General features: G+C 44.2%; 1 protein-coding gene across 1 annotated transcript in view; it reads right to left on the reverse strand.

Moving 5' to 3' along the window:
* TRAPPC9 (trafficking protein particle complex subunit 9) overlaps positions 1-26,948 on the reverse strand; it is an 806,634-nt gene that overhangs the window by 660,869 nt on the left and 118,817 nt on the right. The window contains exons 12-13 of the mRNA XM_040355009.1: positions 19,168-19,253; positions 4,195-4,321 (exon numbers count right to left, since the gene is read on the reverse strand). Of these exons, the coding sequence (XP_040210943.1) occupies positions 4,195-4,321; positions 19,168-19,253 (213 nt within the window). The remainder of the gene's footprint in view (positions 1-4,194; positions 4,322-19,167; positions 19,254-26,948) is intronic.

Consider the following 26,948-nt stretch of genomic DNA (forward strand, 5'->3'; position numbering starts at 1 on the left):
CATCAGGGTTCCCATCAAAGTCTCTCCTTACATCAGGGTTCCCATCAAAGTATCTCAGCAAAGTCTCCCCTTACATCAAGGTTCCTATCAAAGTCTCTCCTTACATCAGGGTTCCCATTAAAGTCTCTCCTTACATCAGGGTCCCCATTAAAGTCTCTCCTTACATCAGGGTCCCCATTAAAGTCTTCCCTTACATCAGGGTTCCCATCAAAGTCTTCCCTTACATCAGGGTTCCCATCAAAGTCTCCCCTTACATCAGGGTCCCCATCAAAGTCTCCCCTTACATCAGGGTCCCCATCAAAGTCTCTCCTTACATCAAGGTTCCCAGCCCCCCGTTTTACTTACCCGAGCCCGTTCACCTGCTCTGTGCGTCCCCCGGCGTCCTCTTCTCCACAGAGTCTCTGTGTTGATTGAAAAGATTGATAGCAGCGTAGCCATTGGCTCCCGCTTCTGTCAATCAAATAGAATGACGCAGCCGCCAGGGGGCGGGACTGAGTCATACACTAAGCGTCTTTGGACGACGACAGTATGACATGGGAGCACGCCAGCAAGGTAACCCCCTCGGGAGAGAGCTTCCCAGAGGGGGTTAGCTATTGCAGGGATGAGCTGGGAGAGCTGCCGTGAGACCCCATAACAGGAGGATCGGGGCCACTGTGCAAAAGGAACTGCACAGTGGAGGCATGTATAACATGTTTGTTATTTAAAATAAATAAAATAAACCTTTACAACCACTTTAAGTCAATAAAAAAAAAAGTTATGCCCACTTTTACATTACTTTCAGTACAGCCCTCATATTTTAAGGGGAGGTCGGGGCCCTCAATGGTTGTCACTTTTTCAAAACGCTTCTGCTTCGATATTAATCATGTTAAAATGAAAAACAGCTTCAGATCAAAAATGACGGCATAGAATTGACCTGTCACTTACTATTTTCTGCTTTTGAGTAACATAAATGAGATAGAAATTGATGGAAGGTATGTTTTGGTTGGCACTGTGGTGTTTTCAAAAGCTTCCAAAATGGACACGTGTATAGGCAGCAATTTTATATGTAGTAATTTTGGCTAAAAATATGATTGCAAAAAGCTGAAAGGGCGACAGAAAACTGCCTCATGCGGCGTCAATCATTTCCCGGTTTTGAGAGCCCAAGTGCTTAAAATGGAAATGGAAAGTAATAATTAACCCCTTCCCATCCAAAATCTGTTCATTGACATCTCCCAGCACGATGCCCCTTTATCAGGGACACATTAATAAACTGAAAGTTGGAAATTAACCACTTAACCCCCGGATAATATTGCTGGTCAAAGACCAGAGCACTTTTTGCGATTTGGCACTGCGTCGCTTTAACTGACAATTGCGCGGTCGTGCGACGTGGCTCCCAAACAAAATTGGCGTCCTTTTTTCCCCACAAATAGAGCTTTCTTTTGGTTTTATTTGATCACCTCTGCGATTTTTCGTTTTTGCGCTATAAACAAAAATAGAGCGACAATTTTGAAAAAAAAAGAATATTTTTAACTTTTTGCTATAATAAATATCCACCAAAAATATATTAAAAAAAAAAAAAATTTCCTCAATTTAGGCCGATACGTATTCTTCTACATATTTTTCGTAAAAAAAAAAAGAAAAATCGCAATAAACGTTTATTGATTGGTTTGCGCAAAAGTTATAGCGTTTACAAAATAGGGGATAGTTTTATGGCATTTTTATTAATATTTTTTTTTTACTAGTAATGGCGGCGGTATTTTCGGTACTGCGACATTATGGCGGACACTTCGGACACTTGACATTTTTGGGACCATTGTCATTTTTATAGCGATCAGTGCTATAAAAATGCATTGGATTACTATAAAAATGCCACTGGCAGGGAAGGGGTTAACACTAGGGGCGGGGAAGGGGTTAAGTATGTTCCCTGGGTGTGTTCTAACTGTAGGGGGGGGGTGACCTCACTAGGGGAAATGGCTGATCGCTGTTCATATATTGTATGAACAGACGGTCAGGCATTTCTCCCCTGACAGGACCGGGAGCTGTGTGTTTACACACACAGCTCCCGGGCCTCGCTCTGTAACGAGCAATCGCGCCCGCCGGGCACGCGCACGGGAGTCAGGGACGAGCGGCGGCGCGCACGTGCCCCTAGTGGCCGCTTCGAGAGCCGACGTAGAGCTACAAGCTCTCGCGCAGGGGAGCCGACCTGCCGCCGTAGAACTGCGGCGGCTGGTCGGCAAGTAGTTAATAAAAAGAACAATGAAAGTCAGCAGTTGACACTTCAAGTGGCTGGTTGCTCTCCATCCTGGCTGTCATTAACAGTTTGGGTCCCCACTGATAATCAGAAGCCAATCACAGCGGTTTCTGATCATGTGATCACTATCACCTATGACATTGTCATCACGTGCAGGTTGGAGGCTTTACTGAAAAAATCAACCTTCAATCTCTAAATGAACACAATCACCTTTAGGCTGCAGTGGGATCTGCAGTGCCACCTATTTAATAATGTGATTGTCAGAAACAATTACTTTAATAAAACTATTTGAATTAATTACAAAAAAGAAAAATGTTATTATAACATTTTTGTGTTTTTCTCAGCCTATAATAAACAAAGGTGCAGAGTTGAAGAGAGGTGGGATGATGAAGTCACACTCTCCGACTCAGTTAATCAGAGGAAGCTTTGTATTCAGTCACAGAGTACAAAGCTGCCTATGAATGGCTGAGTGCCACTCAGACTGACTCTGTATTGTTCCGTTTGGAACGAGTTTCCATTGTTTCCTATGGGGAAACTCCCTTTGATATACAAGTGCTTTGGATTACAAGCATTCTACTGCAACAAATTATGCTTGTAATCTAAAGTACCACTGTATCAGCATTGATCTATTTAATAATGTCTGCGACCGGAAGTAGAACGTCAGGAGGACATATTTATCATGGAGGGAGAACACTGCTTGTGCCTATCCACCGCCTCAACCGTGTCGGACACTCCAAGGAGAACATTGGGAATCGGATGTTAATTTTTATCTACCTGAAGCGCCATTAGACCTGTTGTGGTCTTTACTTGAGGTGAGAGGCTGGGGAACACTTGTGGTGGATTATGGATGATGGTGGAAGAGATTGTGACTACACATTAAGAATTTAAGGGACTTGAAGTTTTACATATTTAATCAATTGCACGTGCACTTTTTACACTGAATATTGACTCGAAATGAAATTCACTATATAGATTTTTTTGATTTGTTTATGCATTATCCTAATTACATTTATTGAAGAACTTTTCTCCATGGAGGAGGAGGAAATCGGATCAGCTGTTCTGCCCGAGAACCCAAATCTGTCAACCAGGGCCGTTTGAAGGAATTTGGTGGCCCCAAGCAAAATGGGGGCCCCCAAGCACCCCCCCCCCGCACGCAAAGCCTAGGTTAGCGCTACACTCATTTTTTACACCCATGTTCTTACCCCTCAACCCCTCCCTAGTCCCTATGTTTATCTAGTCTCACCTCCCCTTCTTCCCTGTAGGCAGCCGCTGTAGCGTGGCTGAGCTCCTCTTCCTCCTATCAGTCCGGTGTTCTATTATTATGGGTCCCCAGTCCCCTATCAGATAGTACCCGGGCTGGGCCGGGTACCGCGGGGTACAGGAGATTCAGTTTCCTGTGTTCCCGGCCGGACTGAAAGGAAGTGAGCGCTCAGTGTGCACTTCCTGTCAGTCCGGCCGGGAACAGGAAATTGAATCTCCTGTACCATGCGAGGTACCCGGCCGGACTGACAGGACTCCAGGAGGAAGGAAGAGGAGCTCGGCCACACTACAGCCTGGGAAGGGGAAGTTGGGGGCCCCAGGCCAGCTCGGGGCCCCAAGCAATTGTTTGTTTTGCCTGTCCTGTAGCGACGGGCCTGCTGTTAACCAATGATGTGCCAAAAGTTCAAAGACAGGAAGAGGACGGGGCATCCCTATAGTGAAGATTTCTCCAGGATCCAACAGCCGGAACAATGTAGGACCTCTAATACAGGTAAGTGATGTGACTAGCTGCAGAATTTTTTTTTTTTAGATAATTTCAGGTTCTAAATTTTTTTTTTTTTTTATAGTAAGTAGCAAAGTGCAATATACACATTTATCTGTCCAATGATTTCCAATAAATTGACCACTAGCAGGTAGTTGATTTCTTACTTTCATTCCTTTTGAAGCAATGTGACTTTCTGAATGTAGTGTAAATGAATACTCACCATTGACAGTTATCTGGCCAGTGGTTCTAGGTACGCCCACTAGTGTTACTGGATAGAGGCCGGACTCTGCAGGGAGTGAAAGCGCAGCCGGGAGGGACTCGAACTCCACGCCGCTGGTCAGAAGCCCCTGAAATATAACCAGAAAGAAAACTGAAGGACCGCCAGAAAGAAAGAGCTGTTCAAAGTACACATAGTCAGGTGGAAAAAAAAGACACAAGTCCATGTAGTTCAACCAATAAAAAAAAAAAAATATATATATATATATATATATATATATATATATATATATATATATATATATATATATATATATATATATATTGTGAGGGGTTAGCTCGGTAGTGGGGTGTGTGACCCCCTGGATGGGTTCACTACACACTGAATTATACAGAAAGGCAGTCGAAGACGGTTGAAAACAAAGATTTGGGTTTATTCTTCCATCTTGCTGGAAACAAGTGCAAGCATCCAAACAGCATAAACAAAATCAAACATAAAATAAACCCTGGCCACTTGGGGCGTCTATCTTCACCACACAGGAACCTATCTATGGAGTCTGGCACAGCCTATTGCTGGGCAGACACTGCTGGTCATACAGCAGAAAACAATAGTCTTTTTTTGATTTTTATCACACAGAAAAATCAACAGCACCTCACCTCTTTAGAAGTATTTCTGTTCACTGCTCTCCTTCACTCAAAAAGCCTCAGGATGCAGCAATTAGTAGTAATCCTCTGGATTACTTATAGAGGCCTTAATTGCCTCATTCTGAACAGCTGAAGTTTTCCAACGCCCTTAAATCTTTATGGCTACTTCTGCAGCCGACACCTGATAATAATTGGTGTATTGTCTAAACAAGGCAGAAATGTATCTCCCGTCTGTGACAACACCCACAGATTTACCTGACTTCCTGTCACAATATATATATATATATATATATATATATATATATATCTATCTATGTGTGTATCTCTATCTATCTATAGAGATAGATAGATAGATAGATAGATCTATTTTTTATATATATATATATATATATATATATATATATCTATATATCTCTATCTATAGATATATCTATATATATCCATCCATCCATCCATCTATCTATATCTATCTATCTATCTATCTATCTATCTATCTATCTATCTATCTATCTATCTATCTATCTATCTATCTATCTATCTATCTATCTATCTATCTATATATATATGTGTGTGTATCGCTATCTATCTATCTATAGAGATACAATAAAATACAAGAGGATTAAGAGGGCCCTGCTCAGAAGATGTTACAATCTAATAGGGTGGGGCAAGTGGTACAAAAGGTTGTAACTGTGGGGAATGAGCTGATGGAAGTGGTAAAAGATTATTTGGAGACGCGATAGGCTTCCCTGAAGAGATGAGTTTTCAGGGATCGCCTGAAGGTAGCTAGAGTAGGGGAAAGCCGGACAGGTTGATGTAGCGAGTTCCAGAGGATGGGAGAGGCTCTGGAGAAATCCTGGAGACGAGCATGGGAGGAGGCGACAAGAGAGATTGACAGTAGGAGGTCTTGAGAAGAGCGGAGAGGACGGCCTGGGTGATGTTTGGAGACAAACATACCCCTATAGGAGCTGCTGGAAATTGCCCAGATTCCTTTTCCCACTAGATTGCCCTGCAGCCAGGCATATGAGCACACTCGCTCTTTGGCTCAATAACAAGTCGAGGGGTGTTCCTTTTGGCGTTTTTACTTCCAGGGTACCAGAGCCGTATGTAAACACGGCTTCCCCGTGCTTCACTGTGGCGGCTGCATCGGTTGAGTGATCCCTTATATAGAGACTCGATCGATGACGTCAGACCTACAGCCACACCCCCCTTCAGTTGTAAACACACTAGGTGAACACTAAATCCTACAGCGCCCCCTGTGGTTAACTCCCAAACTGCAACTGTCATTTTCACAATAAACAATGCAATTTAAATGCATTTTTTGCTGTAAAAATTACAATGGTCCCAAAAATGTGTCAAAATTGTCCGAAGTGTCCGCCATAATGTCGCAGTCACGGAAAAAAAACGCTGATCGCCGCCATCAGTAGTAAAAAAAAAAAAATAATAATAAAACTATCCCCTATTTTGTAAACGCTATAAATTTTGCGCAAACCAATCGATAAACGCTTATTGCGATTTTTTTTTCTCCAAAAGATAGGTAGAAGAATACGTATGGGCCTAAACTGAGGAAAAAAAATTTATATATGTTTTTGGGGGATATTTATTATAGCAAAAAGTAAAAAATATTGAATTTTTTCCAAAATTGTCGCTCTATTTTTGTTTATAGTGCAAAAAAAAAAAAAGCAGCAAATACCACCAAAAGAAAGCTCTATTTGTGGGGAAAAAAGGACGCCAATTTTGTTTGGGAGCCACGTCGCACGACCGTGCAATTGTCTGTTAAAGCGACGCAGTGCCGAATTGTAAAAACCCCTTGGGTCATTTAGCAGCATATTGGTCCGGTCCTTAAGTGGTTAAGGCCTCACAAAGCCTAGAGCCGCCTCTGCGCAGCTACACATTACACAGACATGGTCCACTGTTGTCACCATCAGGAAACTCACATGAATAAATGGCTGTAGCAGATGAACAACTCTAAGATGCAACAAAGGATTGAAAAAAGAGAAGAAAAGGCAACTAATTTGTTCGAAAATTTTCCATTTTATAAAATTTTACAAAAATAAAAAAAAAGGCCAACTGTATATGACGCACTGCTTTTGCAAATGAAATGTCATTCAGTTGGGATTTATTTCTATTTTAATGTGACACAATAGTTTCCTTTAAAACTTTAGATAAAACATTTGACGGCGGCCCTGTGCGTTTCATATGCCGCCACCTTGTAGAGCCTTGACAAAAGCAGCGAGCGTCTCAAGCTGGGTTTACTGACAACAAGGAACACATCTGACACTCCATCATCCACCTGTTTAAACTCCGACGGTCCCTCTAGAACTGCTTAACAGAAAAAGTCTAACGTCTCATCTTGCTGGAGCGCCAGGAAGACGATTTGCTCTAATTAAACAGCAAAACATCCACTTGTGCTTGACAAGCCGTGAGAGGAGAAGGGGTGAGATGAGGAGTTGGGTGAATGAGACTTGGCAATCGTTCAAAAGATCGTCAGGATGCCGCTGTATGGTGTGAGGGCTCCAGGACTTGCAGATAGAGAGGTGGAAACAATTGAAAAGTAGTGATGCAGTTGCATCGCTGGTGTTAACCACTTCCATACCGGGCACTTACGCAGCTTCCTGCCCAAGACAATTTTCAGCTTTCAGCGCTGTCGCACTTTGAATGACAATTGCGCGGTCATGCTACGCTGTACCCAAACAATGTTTTTATAATTTTGTTCCCACAAATAGAGCTTTCTTTTGGTGGTATATGATCACCTCTGCGATTTTTATTTTTTGCGCAAAAACAAAAAAAAGACCGAAAATGTTGAAAAAAAATAAAGTTTTTATTTTTTTCTGTATTTTTTTTGTAAATAAGTACGTTTTCTTTTTTAATTACAGGCACTGATGAGGTGGCACTGATGGGCACTGATGAGGTGGCACTGATGGACACTCATAGGCGGCACTGATGGGCACTCATAGGCGGCACTGATGGGCACTCATAGGCGGCACTGATGGGCACTCATAGGCGGCACTGATGGGCACTCATAGGCGGCACTGATGGGTACATATGGGTGGCACTGATAGGTGGGTACTAGGCATGAATGGGCACTGAGAAGTGGCACTGATGGACACTGAGGGGTGGCACTTATTTACAATTTTTTCCTATCAGTGCCCATGTTGCCAGTCAGTGCCCATTTGTGGGCACTGATTGGCATCTATTGTGCATATGTTTTACATGTGGATGGACCTGGCCATCCACATGTTTCCTCGAATCCCTGGTGGTCCTAGCGGCTTCCCTGTAGTCTAGTGTGGGCAACCGAGGGGGGGCTGCACTGATAAACAATCAGCGTGAACCCCGCCTGTCAGGAAAACCGCCGATCGGCTCTTCTCTACTCGCGTCTATCAGACACGAGTGAGGAAGAGCCGGTCAACGGCTCTTCCTGTTTACATTGTGATCAGCCGTGATTGGGCACGGCAGATCACGTGGTAAAGAGCCTCCGGCGGAGGCTCTTTACCGAGATCGGAGATGCAGGGTGTCAGACTGACACTCCACACCACCGATCGCCGCGCTGCGCGCCCCCACGGGCGTGCACCGGCATGAAATCCTGCAGGACGTCAATAGACGTCCAGTCAGGATTTCACAACCACTTCCCGAATGTCAATTGTCCATTGACCGGGCGGGAAGTGGTTAAAGTGGTTGAGGTCGATCCTGACACCGACTTAAAAAATGCCCGGTAAAATAAAGTTACCAGACATTCAAAATTAAATCTGGCAACACCCAACTGACCACAGCAATAAAATCGCACCCTCATTTGTAGCCATACCCACAAAACTATGTCGGCATTTTTTAAACATGCCCTGAAAAGAAATGGACACATGGGGAATGATGCTGTGTGTGTAGTGCATCATAGCAAGCCATGGATGTGGCCAAAACTGGAGGTACAGTGGGTGGGGCTTAAAAGGATATAGATATATAAAACCTGAACCTATGCTGCCATGGGTAAGGGGGTATAAAACAAAGTGCAGGGGTCGGGATTAAGTAAAGCAGAGAGTGCAAGGGTCATGATTAAGTTAAGAAATATGCAAGTGGGCAGGATTAAACAAAGCAGAGAGTCCAAGGGGCAGGATTAAATAATGTAGTGTTCAGAGGTCAGGATAAAAAGTTAAAGCGGAGTGCCACCTAAAAATGGAACTTCCGCTTAACCCACTCCTCGCCCCCTTACATGCCACATTTGGCATGTAATTTTTTTTGGGGGGGGGGAGTGGGGGCTTCAGGAGAAGGGGACTTCCTGTCCCACTTCCTCCTTCCGCCGAGGGGCTGGTAAGGCGATTAGCTTAATCGCCTTATTGCAGCCCCTCCCTGTAGGCGAGCTCCTGTCCAATCGGACGGCGCTGCGCCGCTCGCGCATGCGCAGTGCCACTCACGCATGCGCAGTGGGTGCCCGGCCGTGAAGCCGAAAGCTGTCACTGCCGGGTGCCCACACTAGGAATGAAGACGCCGGCCGGCGAGGGGGGGGCGAGGAGCGGAGCCCTGGCCGGCGCGTCGCTGGAGCCGTGGAGCAGGTAAGTGTCTGTTTATTAAAAGCCAGCAGCTACACTTTTTGTAGCTTACCAGGAGGTAAAGACTGTTTTCCACCAGTCTTATAGAGCCTATGGGAAGTCAGGTCTCCCAATACCTTTTCAGTAGTAATGAAACTCAGCATTCAATCCAGGTGTCATGAAATGGAACAGAAGAAACTTCTCATAGTGCATAACGTTTAAACCAAAGAATTACGTTTAATAAGTAATGCACTTACAGTTATGTTGCCAAAAACTGCATAACGGTGGACAAAGATAAAAAACGCCTCAGCTGTAGTGTTCCGATGCTCCTCGCTACTCAATCTGCAAACCACGGCCAGCGTTCAGGATGGAACGCGATGACGTCACGGCACCCAACAATCGTTTCGTCGCAAAGGGACTTCTACGGGGGATTAGCCAGATATGGACGTCAGCGCGCTTGGTTGTTTTAAATAGCCCAGGAATCCATTAATGAAGCTGGAAACTGGATCAGGTTCACATGTAAACTGAGGGCAAACCATTTAACACAGGTAGCAAGAGGAGCGGAAGTCCGGTTAGGTAGTTATAAACACGGACCACCCGGAACGGAAAAATAGTAAAAAATAATTATATTAAGAACGCGGCGGTGTTTAATTTCTGGCAGCGGAGCAACGAATCACTACTTATAAGGAATACACAACAAATGAATTATATACATCATAAATGTCCACTAATTAATGAAATATATCTGAATATGATTATACAGCTTAAATTACATTATATATCTAATGAATTTATTTACAAACTAGAAATATAAATTGAAATTATGTTTAAGACCCGAGATATATTAAAATATTATGATTTGAAGGTCATAATATATAAATGTAGAAAAAATTTAATTTATAAAAAATTTTATTTATAAAAAATAAAAAATAAAAAAATTAAATTAAAAATGTATTGAATTAATTATATTAAAAACAATTGGCATCACCTGTAAAATTATTAAGAATTATTTAAAAAGCAGTTAACATCCCAGTCGACATTAAGCCCGAAAGGGATGAACGATTTCAAACAAAAGATCCAGCGAGTTTCAAGCCTAGAAATAGCACGTACCATATTAGTGTCTCGCCAGTGTGGACGGACGTTATCTATAGCAAAGAAACTGGTCCCTTTCAGTTGCCTCCCATGATAGTTATCATAATGTTTTGAGAGATTGTGTTTCGGAAAACCACTTTTAATTCTCCCAACGTGCTCACTGAGGCGAATATGTAGTTCTCTTTTTGTGCGGCCTATGTACTGTTTAGAGCAAGGGCATTGTATCATGTATACAACATACTTGGTAGAGCAGGTAATGAATGAATCTATGTCATATGAAGTCCCAGTGACTGAGGATTGAAAATTAGTGCATTTACGTTCCTTAAAAGAATTGATCTTGCAGATGTTGCACCGGCGACATGGAAAAAAAACTTTGAGTGAATGAAAAAATGATATTTCCTTTGGGGGATCAACAGCATTAGGTGCTACACTATGTCTCAACGCAGGTGCCCCCTTAAAAATTAAGACAGGGTTCTCGGGGATGTGGACCCCAAGGATCCTGTCACTTCTCAGGACATCCCAATGTTTCTTTAGCATTTTTTTAATCGAGAAATGTTGATTGGAATATTTGGTTGTTAAAGACCAACTGAATTTGTCTGGGGGGATAAGATTCCTTTTAGTGGTGTTTTTGGTTAGCAAAGATTCTCTCTCCATCGTTTCCACATTATTAATGGTTTCGTCAATCAGGTCTACTTGATATCCTTTATTGATAAATCTTTGCCTGAGGAGACTTGCTTGGTAACCAATCTTAGTCCTCAATCTCTGTACAGTTGCGCCTTAAGCGCTGGAATTGACCTTTTGGTACTGCAGCAAGCCAAGAGCTGTGATGACAGCTAGAAATCGGAATAAAAGAATTCCGATCTGTATCTTTAAAGAATGTGTTGGTAATCAATTGGCCTTCCTTGACAAAAATATTTAGATCTAAAAATTGTATATGCGAAGTGCTGATAACATATTGCAAAGCAATACCTTTTGTGTTGGAATTTAAATTTAAAAAGAATAATTCAAGTGATGAGACATCTCCTTCCCATATGACTAGCACATCATCGATGTAGCGTTTCCAAAGTCGCAGTTGTGGTGGTGGTTGGTTGTCAATGGCTTCTCATTCCCAGAAAGCCATGAATAAATTGGCTAGGCTGGGGGCAAATTTAGCCCCCATCGCCACGCCACAGATCTGAAGAAAAAACCTACCTCCAAACCAAAAATAATTATGCCTTGTCGCACATTTTAAGAGTTCCAAAATGAATTCCTTTTGGAGGGGAGGTATAGTAGATTCATGCTGTAAGTAAAAATCAACTGCTTGTAAGCCATGCTGGTGTGAAATAACTGTATAAAGGGAGGCCACATCTGCGGTGGCAAGAATATAGCCCTCCTTCCATCTGACTTCCCATAGGCTCTATAAGACTGGTGGAAAACAGTCTTTACCTCTGGTAAGCGGTTAACCCTATCTCACGAATGCATGGGTGAACACCATTTCACAGCAATCAAGAATCTATCACATTTGGTTATTTAAGGAACTTTCTGATACAGCAAATAACACTGGATTGAGTCACTTTTAATTTTGGGCTTCCAAACGGACTTTTTTTCTTTTATACACTTTATATTATCCTTATCTTTTTCTGACTCATTTTCAGTAAGGACTTTTGTCTACACCCCCTTTTTTTGCACTTTTACTCAATTGTATTTAAGCTTCACTATTAGCGCTGCACTGTTTCTTATTTTTATGTCTTTTAATTTGTTGTACACATTTTAGTGCTAGCAGCTATTTATTTTTGTTTGTTCACAGCAACATCTATTTTTTATCACTAAATATTATCAGCGCAGCGTCAACCCTTGGGTTTTTTTCTTATAATTTATTGGGATAGCTTGTGACCTATTTTGCAGTATTACAATGCAAGGTTCTAAAAGTTGAATGAAATTTGAAAACTGAGTGCACTAAAACACTTCTAAACCACAACCCCCACAATCCCTAAACTCCCTTCCATTCCCGTATCCAGTTACCCCTAAAACATTCCAAATATAGGATGGGTATATGTGTTTGGTAGAAATTGGCTAGCATCAGGACAATACGTGAGCACCTAAATAGGGAGAAAACTGAATGAGACAAGACAGGCAAAAGTAGCCACAAATATTGTTCTGTGGCTGGATAGTATATAAACAGCTTGGTTAGGTAGCAGAAAAAGAGGGAGAGATTTGACAGGCTTTATCTAGCCAAACAATTTGGAGTGTGTTGTCTAAAGCCTCGCACACACACGATCGGACTTCCATCAGACAAATCTGTGGATTTTTGTCCAAAGGGTGTATGGTATGCATACAGACAGCAGAACATTTTCAGCTAAAATACACCAAACTGCATGTTTTTTCAGCTCTTTACCGCCACCATTTGGGCAACTTCTGCTATTCTTGTCTGATGTTTAGCATTGGTTCGGAGCATGCGTGTTTATACTTTGGATTTTAGTCCAACGGATTTGTGTACACACGATCGGATAATTAGACGGAACACAATTGTTGCCGGACAATTTGAGAGCATGCACAGCCAACATTTGTTGTTGGAAATTCTGACAACAATTGTCCGATGGAGATACAGACAGTCGGATTATCTGACAAAACAGGTCCATCGGACAAATGTTGTTGGAATATCCGATCGTGTGTACGGGCCTTAAGAGACAATAGCCACAAATGTTGTTCATTGGTTAGACAATATGTAAGCAGCTTGGTTAGGCAGCAGTAAAAGAGGGAAAGATTAGACAAGTTTTAACTTGCAATAAAAATTAGAGTGTATGATCTGAGAGAAAATGGTCACAAGTATTGTTCAATGGCTAGACAGTATAAAGCAGCTTGGTTAGGCTTTATACTAGAAAAAGAGATTAGACAAATTTTATACTGCAGTTAATAATTAATAAAAAAAATAAAGTATAATTTGAAAGACAATAGTCACAAATATAATTCAGTGGCTGAACAGCATGTAAGCAGCTTGGTTAAACAATGGCCTTGCTGCAGTGAGTACATGTATACAAAAAGAAGTTGCAGGAGACCATAAGCACAGCAATACAAAGAAAAAATATTTCATATTACAAAAAACAAAACAAAAAACATAGCCGTTTATGATAAATAGTGTTTTAACAAACTAAATGCCCCCAGGTTAGGAGTTTAACCCATTTTAAAAGTCTCTACGAAGTAGAGAGGAAGGGTGTGAATAAGTGGATCAAGCACCCCATCCTAAGATGGCCATACACAGCTCAGATTTCAGCCAATTCTTGTAAATCGGACAAAATTCAAGTTGTGGGTGACCACGCAAACACCACCCAGCTTGATGAACTTTGAAAAATTGAAGGAGCTGGGCAGAAAAAGGTTTGCCAAACAGTGACTGCAGCCAATCATCGGCAGTAACAGTCTGGGTATACTGACAGCTGTGAGTTAAAGTTGTTGGAATACAAGAGTCATCAGTGGGGGATCCGTTCATCCTCACTATAACAGCCAGCAGTAGGAGATTCATCCATTTACGCTGATGGGGGAATGTATGGATTTTTCTTGTTCAGACCAACTTTACTTTTTCAGCCGTGTGTGCAGCCTGAGACGACAGCTGTGTGAGCAGCCTGAGCCGACAGCCGTGTGTGCAGCCTGAGCCGACAGCCGTGTGTGAAGCCTGAGCCGACAGCCGTGTGTGAAGCCTGAGCCGACAGCCGTGTGTGAAGCCTGAGCCGACAGCCGTGTGTGCAGCCTGAGCCGACAGCAGTGTGTGCTGCCCGAGCCGACAGCCGCGTGTGTAGCCTGAGCCGACAGCCGTGTGTGTAGCCTGAGCCGACAGCCGTGTGTGCAGCCTGAGCCGACAGCCGTGTGTGCAGCCTGAGCCGACAGCCGGGTGTGCAGCCCGAGCCGACAGCCGCGTGTGCAGCCCGAGCCGACAGCCGCGTGTGTAGCCCGAGCCGACAGCTGCGTGTGCAGTCTCAGCTGTGTGTGCAGTCTCAGCTGTCAGCTGTGTGTGCAGTCTCAGCTGTCAGCAGCGTGTGCAGCCAGAGGTGACAGCAGCGTGTGCAGCCAGAGGTGACAGCAGCGTGTGCAGCCAGAGGTGACAGCAGCGTGTGCAGCCAGAGGTGACAGCAGCGTGTGCAGCCAGAGGTGACAGAAACGTGTGCAGCCAGAGGTGACAGCAGCGTGTGCAGCCTGAGCTGACAGCTTCGTGTGCAGCATGTGTAAGATTTGAGTTACTGAGCTCTGCAAACAACAACTTTTTTTATATCAATATTTTTTTTTTTTATATATATATTTTTATTATCAAAAGATGCAAAAGAGATGGAGGAAATATGTAAAAAGGAGCTTCAAAAATGTACATGCAAAGTTTCATATTTATCAAACTAAAAAGATTTTATTTTTATTGAATTTTTAGCCTTCACCATTATCAGTAAAAAAGGAAAAACACACAAGACCACCATACATTTCCCTTAAACCCCCCCCCCCCCCCTCCGTCCATCAAAACTGCGCAGAAATTTTATTTTTCCTCCAGGACTTTCATCTGCCAATGGAGAGTCCTTCCCAGCTGTGAGAGAGCAAACGGTTAAATGGCAAAAAGCGAGATGGGAAAACAGACCTCCCCGCCGGCGATTAATACCGAAAATGACAAAAAAAATAACAGAAATAGCTACAGAGGACTATGGTGACAATGTCAGCGAAGCCATCGTCCCTGGTCACTGTGACCCCCCCCGTGTGATATTTCCATCCTTGTCACAAACACAGGCAAGGAAAGCGCTTATATGAGCTATAACAAGGAATGACATCTATTACCAGGTCATTAGGACTGGTGACGTCCGCGTTCTGAGGCTTCGCGCTGAGCCCCTACGGGGGGGAACGAGGGTATGACCGCGGGCTATATACAGCCTCTGCTGGAGATAATCTGCTTTATTGGGCATTATTTTAACTTGGTTAGAAGTTCTGAGAATAGGAGGTCACCAAGGGATTCTGAAGACAATAAAAAAGTGTCACAATGATGACCGTTACATTAACCGCTCCCTTGTTCACCGTATACAGAGATGCACCAGAATAGGTATCTCCGGTGAAAGCTTGGTCCCGTACTTATCATTAAACACCATAAAACCCGACAAGCAGCTTTATCAGGAGGCCCCAGAGCTTGAAATTAACCTGCCTGATATAGACGCCGGGAGAAGCGATTATTTATTATTAGCTTAACAGTTCTCAGTCGTATTCAATGGTGCTGTTCAAACGTGGAGTCGCTAAGTAAGGGCGTTGGTAAAAAAGTAAAATATAAAAAAAAGGATATGTTCGTGATCCAGCAGCCGGCGGCATGCAAGGACAAGCAATCATACAGGCAAGGCTCAACTGCCTGCAGACATGTCCATTTCCCGGTGGTCCGCTATACCCGTATCCCTGGGCCTACTTAAAATAATCTGTTTAACTACATGCCGACCAGCCGCCGCAGTTCTACGGCGGCAGGTTGGCTCTCCTGCACGAGAGCCCGTAGCTCTACGTCGCCTCGCGAAGCGTTCACGCCCCCCGCTCGCTCCTGACTCCCGCGATCACCGCCAGGCACCCGCGATCGCTCATTACATCGCGAGAACCCGGGAGCTGTGTGTGTAAACACACAGCTCCCGGTCCTGTCAGGGGAGAAATGCCTGACCGTCTGTTCATACTGAACATACTTAAAGGGGTGGTTCCCCCTAAAACAAATTTCTAACAATACTTTTGGAAGACTGCTTACACTCCGGGTAGGCTGGCTTTTTTTTTTTTTTTTCGTACATACCTCGATCATATCGCATATCGCCGTTTCATCCCTCGGCTTCCGGATATGATTCTTGCTGGACCTAGTTGATTGACGTTCCTCCGACCGGCGCATACTGCGCGTCACGACTTTCCAACAGAAGCCGAACATCATTGCGCAGGCGCCGTATAGAGTCGGCTCTATACGGCGCCTGCGCAGCGACGTTCGGCTTCTTTCGGAAAGTCGTGACGTCAAGTATGCGTCGGTCGGAGGAACGTCAATCAACTAGGAACGCCCACCGCCACAAGACTCATACCCGGAAGTCGAGGGATGAAACGGCGATATCGAGGTATGTACGAAAAAAAAAAAAAAAAAGCCAGCCTACCCGCAGTGTAAGCAGTCTTCCAAAAGTATTGTTAGAAATTTGTTTTAGGGGGAACCACCGCTTTAACCCCTTCCCCGCCCCCTAGTGTTAACCCCTTCCCTGCCAGTGGCATTTTTATAGTAATCCAATGCATTTTTATAGCACTGATCGCTATAAAAATGCCAATGGTCCCAAAAATGTGTCAAAAGTGTCCGAAGTGTCCGCCATAATGTTGCAGTACTGAAAAATAAATCGCTGATCGCCACCTTACTAGTAAAAAAAAATATATAAAAAAAAATGCCATAAAACTACCCCCTATTTTGTAAACGCTATAACTTTTGCGCAAACCAATCTATAAACGCAATCTATAAACGCTTATTGTGATTTTTTTTACAAAAAAATATGTAGAAGAATACGTATCGGCCTAAACTGAGGAAAAAAAATTATTATGGTAAAAAGTAAAAAATATATTTTTTTTTTCAAAATTGTCGCTCTTTTTTGTTTATAGCGCAAAAACTAAAAACCGCAGAGGTGATCAAATACCACCAAAAGAAAGCTCTATTTGTGGGGAAAAAAGGACGCCAATTTTGTTTGGGAGCCACGTCGCACGACCGCGCAATTGTCAGTTAAAGCGACGCAGTGCCGAATCGCAAAAAGTGCTCTGGTCTTTGACCAGCAATATGGTCCGGGGCTGAAGTGGTTAAAGGGGTTCTAAAGGTACAATTTTTTTCCCTAAATATCTTCCTTTACCTCAGTGCAGTCCTCCTTCACTTACCTCATCCTTCCATTTTGCTGTTAAATGTCCTTATTTCTTCTGAGAAATCCTCACTTCCTGTTCTTCTGTCTGTAACGCCACACAGTAATGGGAGGCTTTCTCCCTGGTGTGGAGAAAGACTCTTGAGGGGGGAGGGGGCGAGCAGGCAAGTCAGAACACTCTACTTTGCAGATAGAGAAAGGAGCTGTGTGTTAGTGGGCGTCCTGACAATCCTGCTTGCCCCCCTCCCCCCTCAAGAGGCTTTCTCCACAAGGACCTGGCCAGTTTATGTGATTCGGCACTGCGTTGCTTTAACTGACAATTGAGCGGTCGTGCGGCGTGGCTCCCAAACAAAATTGGCGTCCTTTTTTCCCCACAAATAGAGCTTTCTTTTGGTGGTATTTGATCACCTCTGCGGTTTTTATTTTTTGCGCTATAGACAAAAATAGAGCGACAATTTTGAAAAAAAAATGCAATATTTTTTACTTTTTGCTATAATAAATATGCCCAAAAAAAGATATAAAAAAACTTAATTTTTCCTCAGTTTAGGCCGATACGTATTCTTCTACCTATTTTTGGTAAAAAAATAAAAATCGCAATAAGCGTTTATCGATTGATTTGCGCAAAATTTATAGCGTTTACAAAATAGGGGATAGTTTTATGGCTTTTTTATTAATATTTTTTTTAACTACTAATGGTGGCGATCAGCGATTTTTTTTTAGTGACTGCGACATTATGGCGGACACATCGGACAATTTTGACACATTGGGACCATTGTCATTTTCACAGCGAAAAGTGCTATAAAAATGCACTGATTACTGTGAAAATGACAATTGCAGTTTAGGAGTTAACCACTAGGGGACGCTGAAGGGGTTAAGTGTGACCTCATATGCGTTTCTACCTGTAGGGGGGCGGGGCTGGACGTGTGCCGTCAGTGATCGTCTTTCCCATATGTAAACACGGCTTCCCCGTGCTTCACTGTGGCGGCTGCATCGATCGAGTGATCCCTTTTATAGGGAGACTCAATCGATGACGTCAGACCTACAGCCACACCCCCCTACAGTTGTAAACACACACTAGGTGAACCCTAACTCCTACAAGCGCCCCCTGTGGTTAACTCCCAAACTGCAACTGTCATTTTCACAATAAACAATGCAATTTAAATGCATTTTTTGCTGTGAAAATAACAATGGTCCCAAAAATGTGTCAAAATTGTCCGAAGTGTCCGCCATAATGTCGCAGTCACGAAAAAAACCGCTGATCGCCGCCATTAGTAGTAAAAAAAAAAAAATAATAAAACTATCCCCTATTTTGTAAACGCTATAAATTTTGCGCAAACCAATCGATAAACGCTTATTGCGATTTTTTTTACCAAAAATAGGTAGAAGAATACGTATCGGCCTAAACTGAGGAAAAAAAATAATTTTATATATGTTTTTGGGGGATATTTATTACAGCAAAAAGTAAAAAATATTGCATTTTTTTTCAAAATTGTCGCTCTATTTTTGTTTATAGCGCAAAAAATAAAAACCGCAGAGGTGATCAAATACCACCAAAAGAAAGCTCTATTTGTGGGGAAAAAAGGACGCCAATTTTGTTTGGGAGCCACGTCGCACGACCGCGCAATTGTCTGTTAAAGCGACGCAGTGCCGAATTGTAAAAACCCCTTGGGTCATTTAGCAGGATATTGGTCCGGTCCTTAAGTGGTTAATGTCATTGATAGATGTGTGACCGGGCAGTTTTACTATGTATAAGTGGTTGACCTATTTTCTATGAAGACCTACCTGCTGTGTTGCTTACGCTCATTTGTGTTGAGGATTTTTTTCCTTATGTCTTTTACTTAATAAAAACATATTGAACAAAAAAAAATTGTAATTGCAGATGCAGAAACTCACCATGGTCTCTACACGTAGTTCGAAGGGCATGGGATTGTAAACCATCAGCTGAACTTCACACACATCTCCCTGTACCCACTGGAATTCTGAATAAAGAGAAAACACACGTTTAAAGGCAATAAAAACCTCTGGACACATTCAAAAGCAGACTTTCCTTAAAAAGTGTCCCTGTCATTAGCAGAGTTGCAGCCATGGCATGGACTTGATGCTCTCCCCTATGTTCCTGAAGAAGTGGGCTATACCTCATGAAACGTGTAGAGGAAATAGGATCCCTGTCACACTCAACTCAAAAAAATGTTTTATTTCTTTTATATACAAACAGCAAAAATAACATACAACCCTAGCACGTATTGAGATTAAAGAAAAAGGAAACAAAACTGTCACAACTCTAACATGACATACTTTCAATTGACTTTCTCATAGGATGCATTAAAGCGGGGTTCCAACCATAATATAACCAACCATTTATAATATAAATCCGGTCACTTACTATTTTACAATCCGCCGCCGCTCCGCATAGTTATTCAAAAAAGATAGTTTATAAAACTATATCTACACTGTTGTGTGAGGAACTTACTTCCTGGAAGTCTTGGATGGGGAGTGATAATTGGACAGCGCACTGCATCCTGGGAAATGATGACACACATTTCCCAGGAGCATTAGAGGGAGATGATGTCAGAATCCTAGGTGGTTGCAAAGGCAGATTTTGTGGGACCGCATAGCAACAGGCATTTCCAGATGAGTAAAAAAAATAAAAATCTTTTTTTTTTTTTTTTTAGTCGTAAGCTACAGCAGTTTAAAGCAAAATTGTTTTTTTGATGGAACCTCCACTTTAAGGTGAAAAAAACAAACCTTTACAACCCCTTTTATTTAGCCCACCACAACAATATGGAACTATCTTGCACTACGTTTAAGCATCAGTAGTGGGCGAAAGAAGTCAGTAAGGAGTGGCAGTGTGGAGTGTTTTTTGACGGGCTAGAACAATAAAGTCGATTTTATCTTTCCAGAACAGAAGTATATACAGTTTAGCCACTTCGGCCCCCCGGAAAGTTTCACCCCCTCATTTTTTGCGATATGGCACTGCGTTAACTGACAATTGCGCGGTTGTGAGAAGCTGTACCCAAACAAAATTGGCGTCCTTTTTTCCCACAAATAGAGCTTTCTTTTGGTAGTATTTGATCACCTCTGCGGTTTTTAGTTTTTGCGCTATAAACAAAAATAGAGCGACAATTTTGAAAAAAAAGCTATATTTTTTACTTTTTGCTATAATAAATATCCCCCAAAAATATATAAAAACACATAGGTAGATTCAGGTAGGGGCGCGCAATTCTAAGGCGGCGTAGCCTAGCGTGTTTACACTACGCCGCCTTAAGTAAGAGAGGCAAGTACTGTATTCTCAAAAGTACTTGCCTCCTTACTTAGGGAGGTGTAGCGTAAATGCGGCGGGCGTAAGGGCGCCCAATTAAAATGTGTTGGAGGGGGGCGTGTTTGATGGTAATGAGGCTTGACCTCAAGTTTTTTACGTTTTTTTTTTTTTACTGCGCATGCGCCGAGCGCCTACATTTCCCAGTGTGCATTGCGGCTAAGTACGCCGCACGGGCCTATTGATTTAGACGTGGACATAAACGACATAAATCCTGATTCGCGGAAGACTTACGCAAACGACGTAAAAAATTCGAATCTCGCAGCGAGAACGGCGGCCATACTTTAACATTGTTATTCCACCTAATAGGTGGAATAACTTTAGGCCTGCTAATGCCTTACGGAAACGGCGTAAATCGACTGCGGCGGCCGGGCGTACGTTCGTGAATCGGCGTATCAACTCATTTACATATTCTACGCCGACCGCAATGGAAGCGCCACCTAGCGGCCATCCAAAATATTGCAATCTAAGATAGGACGGCGCAAGCCGTCCTATCTTAGATATGTTTAAGCGTATCTCTGTTTGAGCATACGCTTAAACATAAGTCGGCGTAGATTCTACTTATTCTACTGATAAGTCGGCCTAACTCTACCTGAATCTACCCAATAGTGTTTACAAAATAGGGGGTAGTTTTATGGCATTTGTCTTAATATTTTTTTTTTTTTTTTAGTAGTAATGGCGGCGATCAGCGATTTTTTTTCGGTACTGCGACATTTCGGCGGACACTTCGGACACATTTTTGGGACAATTGGCATTTTAATAGCGATCAGTGCTATAAAAAATGCATTGGATTACTATAAAAATGCCACTGGCAGGGAAGGGGTTAACACTAGGGGGCGGGGAAGGGGTTAAGTATGTTCCCTGGGTGTGTTCTAACTGTAGGGGGGGTGGCCTCACTAGGGGAAATGACTGATCTTCTGTTCATACATTGTATGAACAGACGGTCAGGCATTTCTCCCCCTGGGTTCTCGCTCTGTAACGAGCGATCGCGGGTGCCCGGCGTTGATCGCACGTGCGTCGGGATCAGGGATGAGCGGGGGGCGGCGCGCACTTGCCCCTAGTGGCCGCTTCGTGAGGTGACGTAGAGCTACGTGCTCTTGCGCAGGGGAGCCAACCTGCCGCCGTATAGTAGTTAAAAACAAAGAAAGGCCGACAATTTTGAAAAAAAAAAAAAGAGATTTTTAATACAGCTTACCTGTAAAATCTTTTTCTTGGAGTACATCACGGGACACAGAGCGGCATTCATTACTATATGGGTTATATGGAGTACCTTCAGGTGTAGACACTGGCAATCTCAAACAGGAAATGCCCCTCCCTATATAACCCCCTCCCATAGGAGGAGTACCTCAGTTTTGTAGCAAGCAGTATGCCTCCCAAAATGGTCCTCAAAAAAGAGGGGTGGGAGCTCTGTGTCCCGTGATGTACTCCAAGAAAAAGATTTTACAGGTAAGCTGTATTAAAAATCTCTTTTTCTTTATCGTACATCACGGGACACAGAGCGGCATTCATTACTATATGGGATGTCCCAAAGCAATGCTTACAATGAGGGGAGGGAGAACATCTCCAAGACAAAAGGATTTAATTTAGAGATATACTCAAATCATAATAAATCCAACTTAGTTGAGAAAAATAATTTTTAAATTTTAAATTTAACTCAAAAAAGAGGAGCCCCCGGAATCCGAGGGTCTCAAACTGCAGCCTGCAGCACTGCCTGCCCGAAGGCAGTATCAGTATTCCTTCTTACGTCCAACTTGTAGAATTTTGTAAACGTGTGGACAGAAGACCAGGTTGCCGCCTTGCAAACTTGAGCCATAGAGATCTGGTGGTGTGCTGCCCAGGAGGCGCCCATGGCTCTAGTAGAATGAGCCTTTAATGATACTGGAGGAGGCAACCCTTTCAAGCCGTAGGCCTGAGTGATTAATTGCTTAATCCACCTAGAAATGGTGGACTTTGCAGCTGCCTGCCCCTTCTTGGGCCCATCCGGTAGAATGAACAGCACATCTGTTTTCCGGATCTTCTTTGTAGCTTTAAGATAGGCCTTCATGGCCCTGACGATATCCAAGGTATGCAGCAACCCTTCCTTTCTGGAAGTAGGTTTAGGGAAGAAGGATGGTAATACCAAATCCTGGTTCAAATGAAAACTGGATATGACCTTCGGTAGGAAGGAAGGATGAGGGCGGAGAACGACCCTGTCCTTATGAAAAACAAGATATGGTTCCTTACAGGATAAGGCCGCCAGCTCCGAAACTCTTCTTGCGGAAACTATGGCAACCAAAAATACTAACTTCCTTGTCAGTAGAACCAAAGGAATTTCAGCCAACGGCTCAAACGGTTGTTTCTGTAAACTTGACAGAACAAGATTTAAATCCCACGGACAAAGCGGGGATTTAACTGGAGGTCTAATACGTAAGACCCCTTGAAGGAAGGTCTTAACCAGCGAGTGGGTGGCCAGCGGCCGCTGAAACCACACTGACAGAGCAGAAATCTGTCCTTTGATTGTGCTTAATGCCAATCCTTTATCCACTCCTAGCTGGAGAAAACTTAATACTCTATCGATGGTAAATTTGCGAGAAAGCCATCGCTTGGACTCACACCAGCCTACATAGGCCTTCCAGACCCTGTAATAAATCACCCTAGAGACCGGTTTCCTGGCTCTGATTAGGGTAGAGATTACTTTCTGAGACAGACCTCTACCCCTGAGAATCAGGGATTCAGCTTCCAGGCCGTCAAATTTAGATGCCGTAAGGCAGGGTGGAGGATCGGACCTTGCGATAGCAGGTCTGGCCGTAGAGGAAGAGTCCAAGGGTCTCCCACTACCATCCTTAAGATTAGTGAGTACCATGCCCTTCTGGGCCATGCTGGAGCTACCAGGATGACTGGTATGTGCTCCACCCGGATCCTGCGCAGCAGGCGGGGTAGTAACTGGAGCGGGGGAAACGCATAAAGAAGTTTGAACTGATGCCAAGGGCAAACCAACGCATCGGTTCCGCAGGCCATCGGATCCCTTGAGCGGGATATGAACCTGTCTAGTTTCTTGTTGAGTCTCGATGCCATGATATCCACGTCCGGCACTCCCCATCTTTGGCAGAGTGCTTGAAAGACTTGTGGATGCAGAGACCATTCCCCCGGCCATAGAGTCTGGCGGCTTAAGAAGTCCGCCTGAAAGTTGTCCACTCCTGGAATGAATATTGCCGATATGCAGGGCACATGAGCCTCTGCCCATAGGAGAATCAAGCTCACCTCTCTCTGAGCGGCTTGACTCCTGGTTCCCCCTTGGTGATTTATGTATGCCACGGCCGTGGCATTGTCTGATTGAATTCTCACCGGGAACCCCTGCAATTTTGACGTCCAAGCCCTGAGGGCTAGTCGAGCAGCTCTGAGCTCCAAGATGTTGATGGGCAACTGCTTCTCTGGCTTTGCCCAAGTACCTTGGGGAGTGCAACCATCCAAAATTGCTCCCCAGCCCGTCAGGCTGGCGTCTGTGGTCACTATCTTCCAAGCCACTGGGCTGAAAGACTTCCCTTTCAGTAGATTCTGAGGGTCTAACCACCAACACAGACTTTGTCGGACTCTTGATGAGAGCGGCAATGGGATATCCAAGGCCTGTGGCCTTCTGCTCCATGCTGACAGGATGGCTGCCTGTAGGATGCGAGTGTGGCTCTGGGCGTATGGTACCGCCTCGAATGTGGCCACCATCTTGCCTAGTAACCTCATACATAGGCGAATAGTCGGTTCTTTCTTGCTTAGAACCAGTAGGATTAATTCCTTGATGGCTTTTACCTTCCTCAGAGGTAGGAACACTCCTTGTTGTTCTGTGTCTAATCTCATGCCGAGATATTCCAACTGCCTTGTGGGCTGGAAAGCTGACTTTTCTCGATTTAGGACCCAGCCGAACCTCTCGAGGTATTGGACCGTGAGGGCCACTGCTCGCTCCAAGCCGGGAGACGAGTGGTCTATGACTAGGAGGTCGTCCAGGTATGCTAGGATCGTGACCCCTTGGATCCTTAGCTTGGCTAGGATCGGAGCTAGGACCTTCGTGAACACCCGGGGGGCCGTAGCCAACCCGAAGGGAAGCGCCATGAATTGGAAGTGACGCGAAGCCACCATGAAGCGTAGATATCTTTGATGTGGCTGATAAATTGGAACATGAAGGTAGGCATCCTTTATGTCTATGGACGCCATGAAGTCGTCCTTCTGGAGTGTGGCAGCTGCTGACCGCACGGATTCCATCCGAAATGAGCGGATCTTTAGATATGCATTTACCATCTTTAGGTCCAAAATTGGCCTGACATCTCCATTGGGGATGATGAATAGGTTGGAGTAGAAACCCAGCCCCTGTTCCAGGCTGGCCGGAATCCGAGGCGGATCGTTTGGAATCCTCGACTCCTGGAAATGAGGAGGAGGAAACCTTAGGAAATCTAATTTGTAGCCTGTGGCCACGGAAGACCGTACCCACTCGTCGGGAATGCTGGCTTCCCAAATCTCTGAAAAGAGTCGCAGCCTTCCCCCCACCTTCGTGGGTGGGGGCGCCCCTTCATAAGGTTGGCTTGGGGGCTGGTTTTGCTGGTTTGCGAAACCACTGCCTTTTGCCTCTAACAGCCTGTCCTTGTGATTTGCTGTTGAAGCCGAAGTTTGCTTTTGCAGGAGGCCGTCGATACTGCTTGGCATTAGAGGGCCCCTGCCCAGGGGAATACTGTCGTTTAAACGCAGGCCCCTGAACCTTCTTCTTAGTTGGCAAGAGAGTACTCTTGCCGTTTGAAATGGTCTGAATGTATCTATCTAGGTCTTCTCCGAAGAGTCGTCCTCCATGGAAGGGGAACCCTACCAGGAGCTTCTTGCATGGGGGCTCAGCCTCCCAGCTTTTTAACCATAAGAGTCTTCTCATATGGATAAGGGATAACGATAAACGTGACGCTTGCTGGATAGAATCCTTGATTGCGTCTACCGTAAAACATATGGCCTTAGGGACATCCGAAAATTCTTCTGCCTGCTGGGCAGGAATAAGTTTAAGCATCTGCTTAAATTGATCCGATAATGCTTGAGCGACCCCAATCGCAGCCACAGCTGGCTGTACTACTGCCCCTGCAGTAGTGAAGGAGTTCTTAAGTAGTGCTTCCAAGCGCTTATCAACTGGATCCTTGAACACCTGTATGTTTTCTACAGGGCATGTTAACGATTTGTTAACACATGAGATGGCTGCGTCCACTGCAGGAGTAGCCCATCTTTTGGAAAATTTTTCTTCCATAGGATATAGGACAGAGAACTTCTTAGATGGTAAGAAGATCTTATCTGGCTTGTTCCAATCTTGGAACAAAACTCCCTCTAATAGAGGATGGATCGGAAACACAGCATTGCTTTGAGGCGCCCTCAGTGAACCCAAAGCTGAAACCGTCGATACCTGGAGATCTGGTACTGGCAAGTTGAATGCCCTATGGACCAAGTCCGACAATCCTTGAATCCACCAGCTCTCCCTCAGGGAGACTGCCCCAGACTCCTCTGTATCCGGATCTTCGATCCCTGAACCTACTTGGTCCTTGTCCAAGAGGTCGTCCAATTCCCCTGAGGAAAGGACCTCCTCTTCTGAGGGTCCGCGCTCGGGCGACGGAGATCTATTCCGCTTACTGCCCCGCATAGCTGCGGCTATCATTTTACCCATGCTTTTCTGCATCTCTTTTAAAGAGGTGAGTAATACCTCCTCCGTGACCATCTTAGGGTTGGACTGACCCGCGTCAGCTCCAGCCCCAGATCCCGATGGCCCCAAGGCTCCCTGTGGGGAAAGCAGCGGCATAGCATTGTCCGAGACCTCAGACTCTCTGGGGGAATCCCCACCTCTTGTACCCTTGTTTTTTGATGCCATGGTACAATACCGAGGTACACCTGCTACTTATTGGTACCTGGGACTTATAAATAGTTAAATGCCCAAACACCTGTTTGGGGGATAAAAAATGCTTCCTCTCCCCTAGATGACACTTTTTTTTTTTTTTTTTTTTCAAATCTAGGAAAGAAAAAAAACATTCTGTCCCCCTGAGTAGTATTGCAAGAAAAACTATGAGATGGAAAAGAAACAGCCTATTCCTAGGCTTGAAAACAGTCTTTCTGAAGACTGCAATATTCTTTCTGGCCACTGTGTGTCCTCGGCGCCCCGTGCTTGCCGTTCTGGTCTTTCCTCCTCAGTTCCAAAGTATTGAATGAGCTATATGGAACAAACAAGGAAGGGCCGCCCCTTCCTTAAGCCACTGACCCGCCCTTCCCCCCCAGCAATCTCAAACAGGAAATGCCCCTCCCGACAGGGGGGGGGTGGGGTTGGGAGGAAGGGACCTCTCTGCTCCAGCAAACTGCAGCCATGAGGAGGTCAGCG

The sequence above is a fragment of the Rana temporaria genome, chromosome 5, assembly GCF_905171775.1.
Source record: "Rana temporaria chromosome 5, aRanTem1.1, whole genome shotgun sequence".
NCBI lineage: Eukaryota > Metazoa > Chordata > Amphibia > Anura > Ranidae > Rana > Rana temporaria.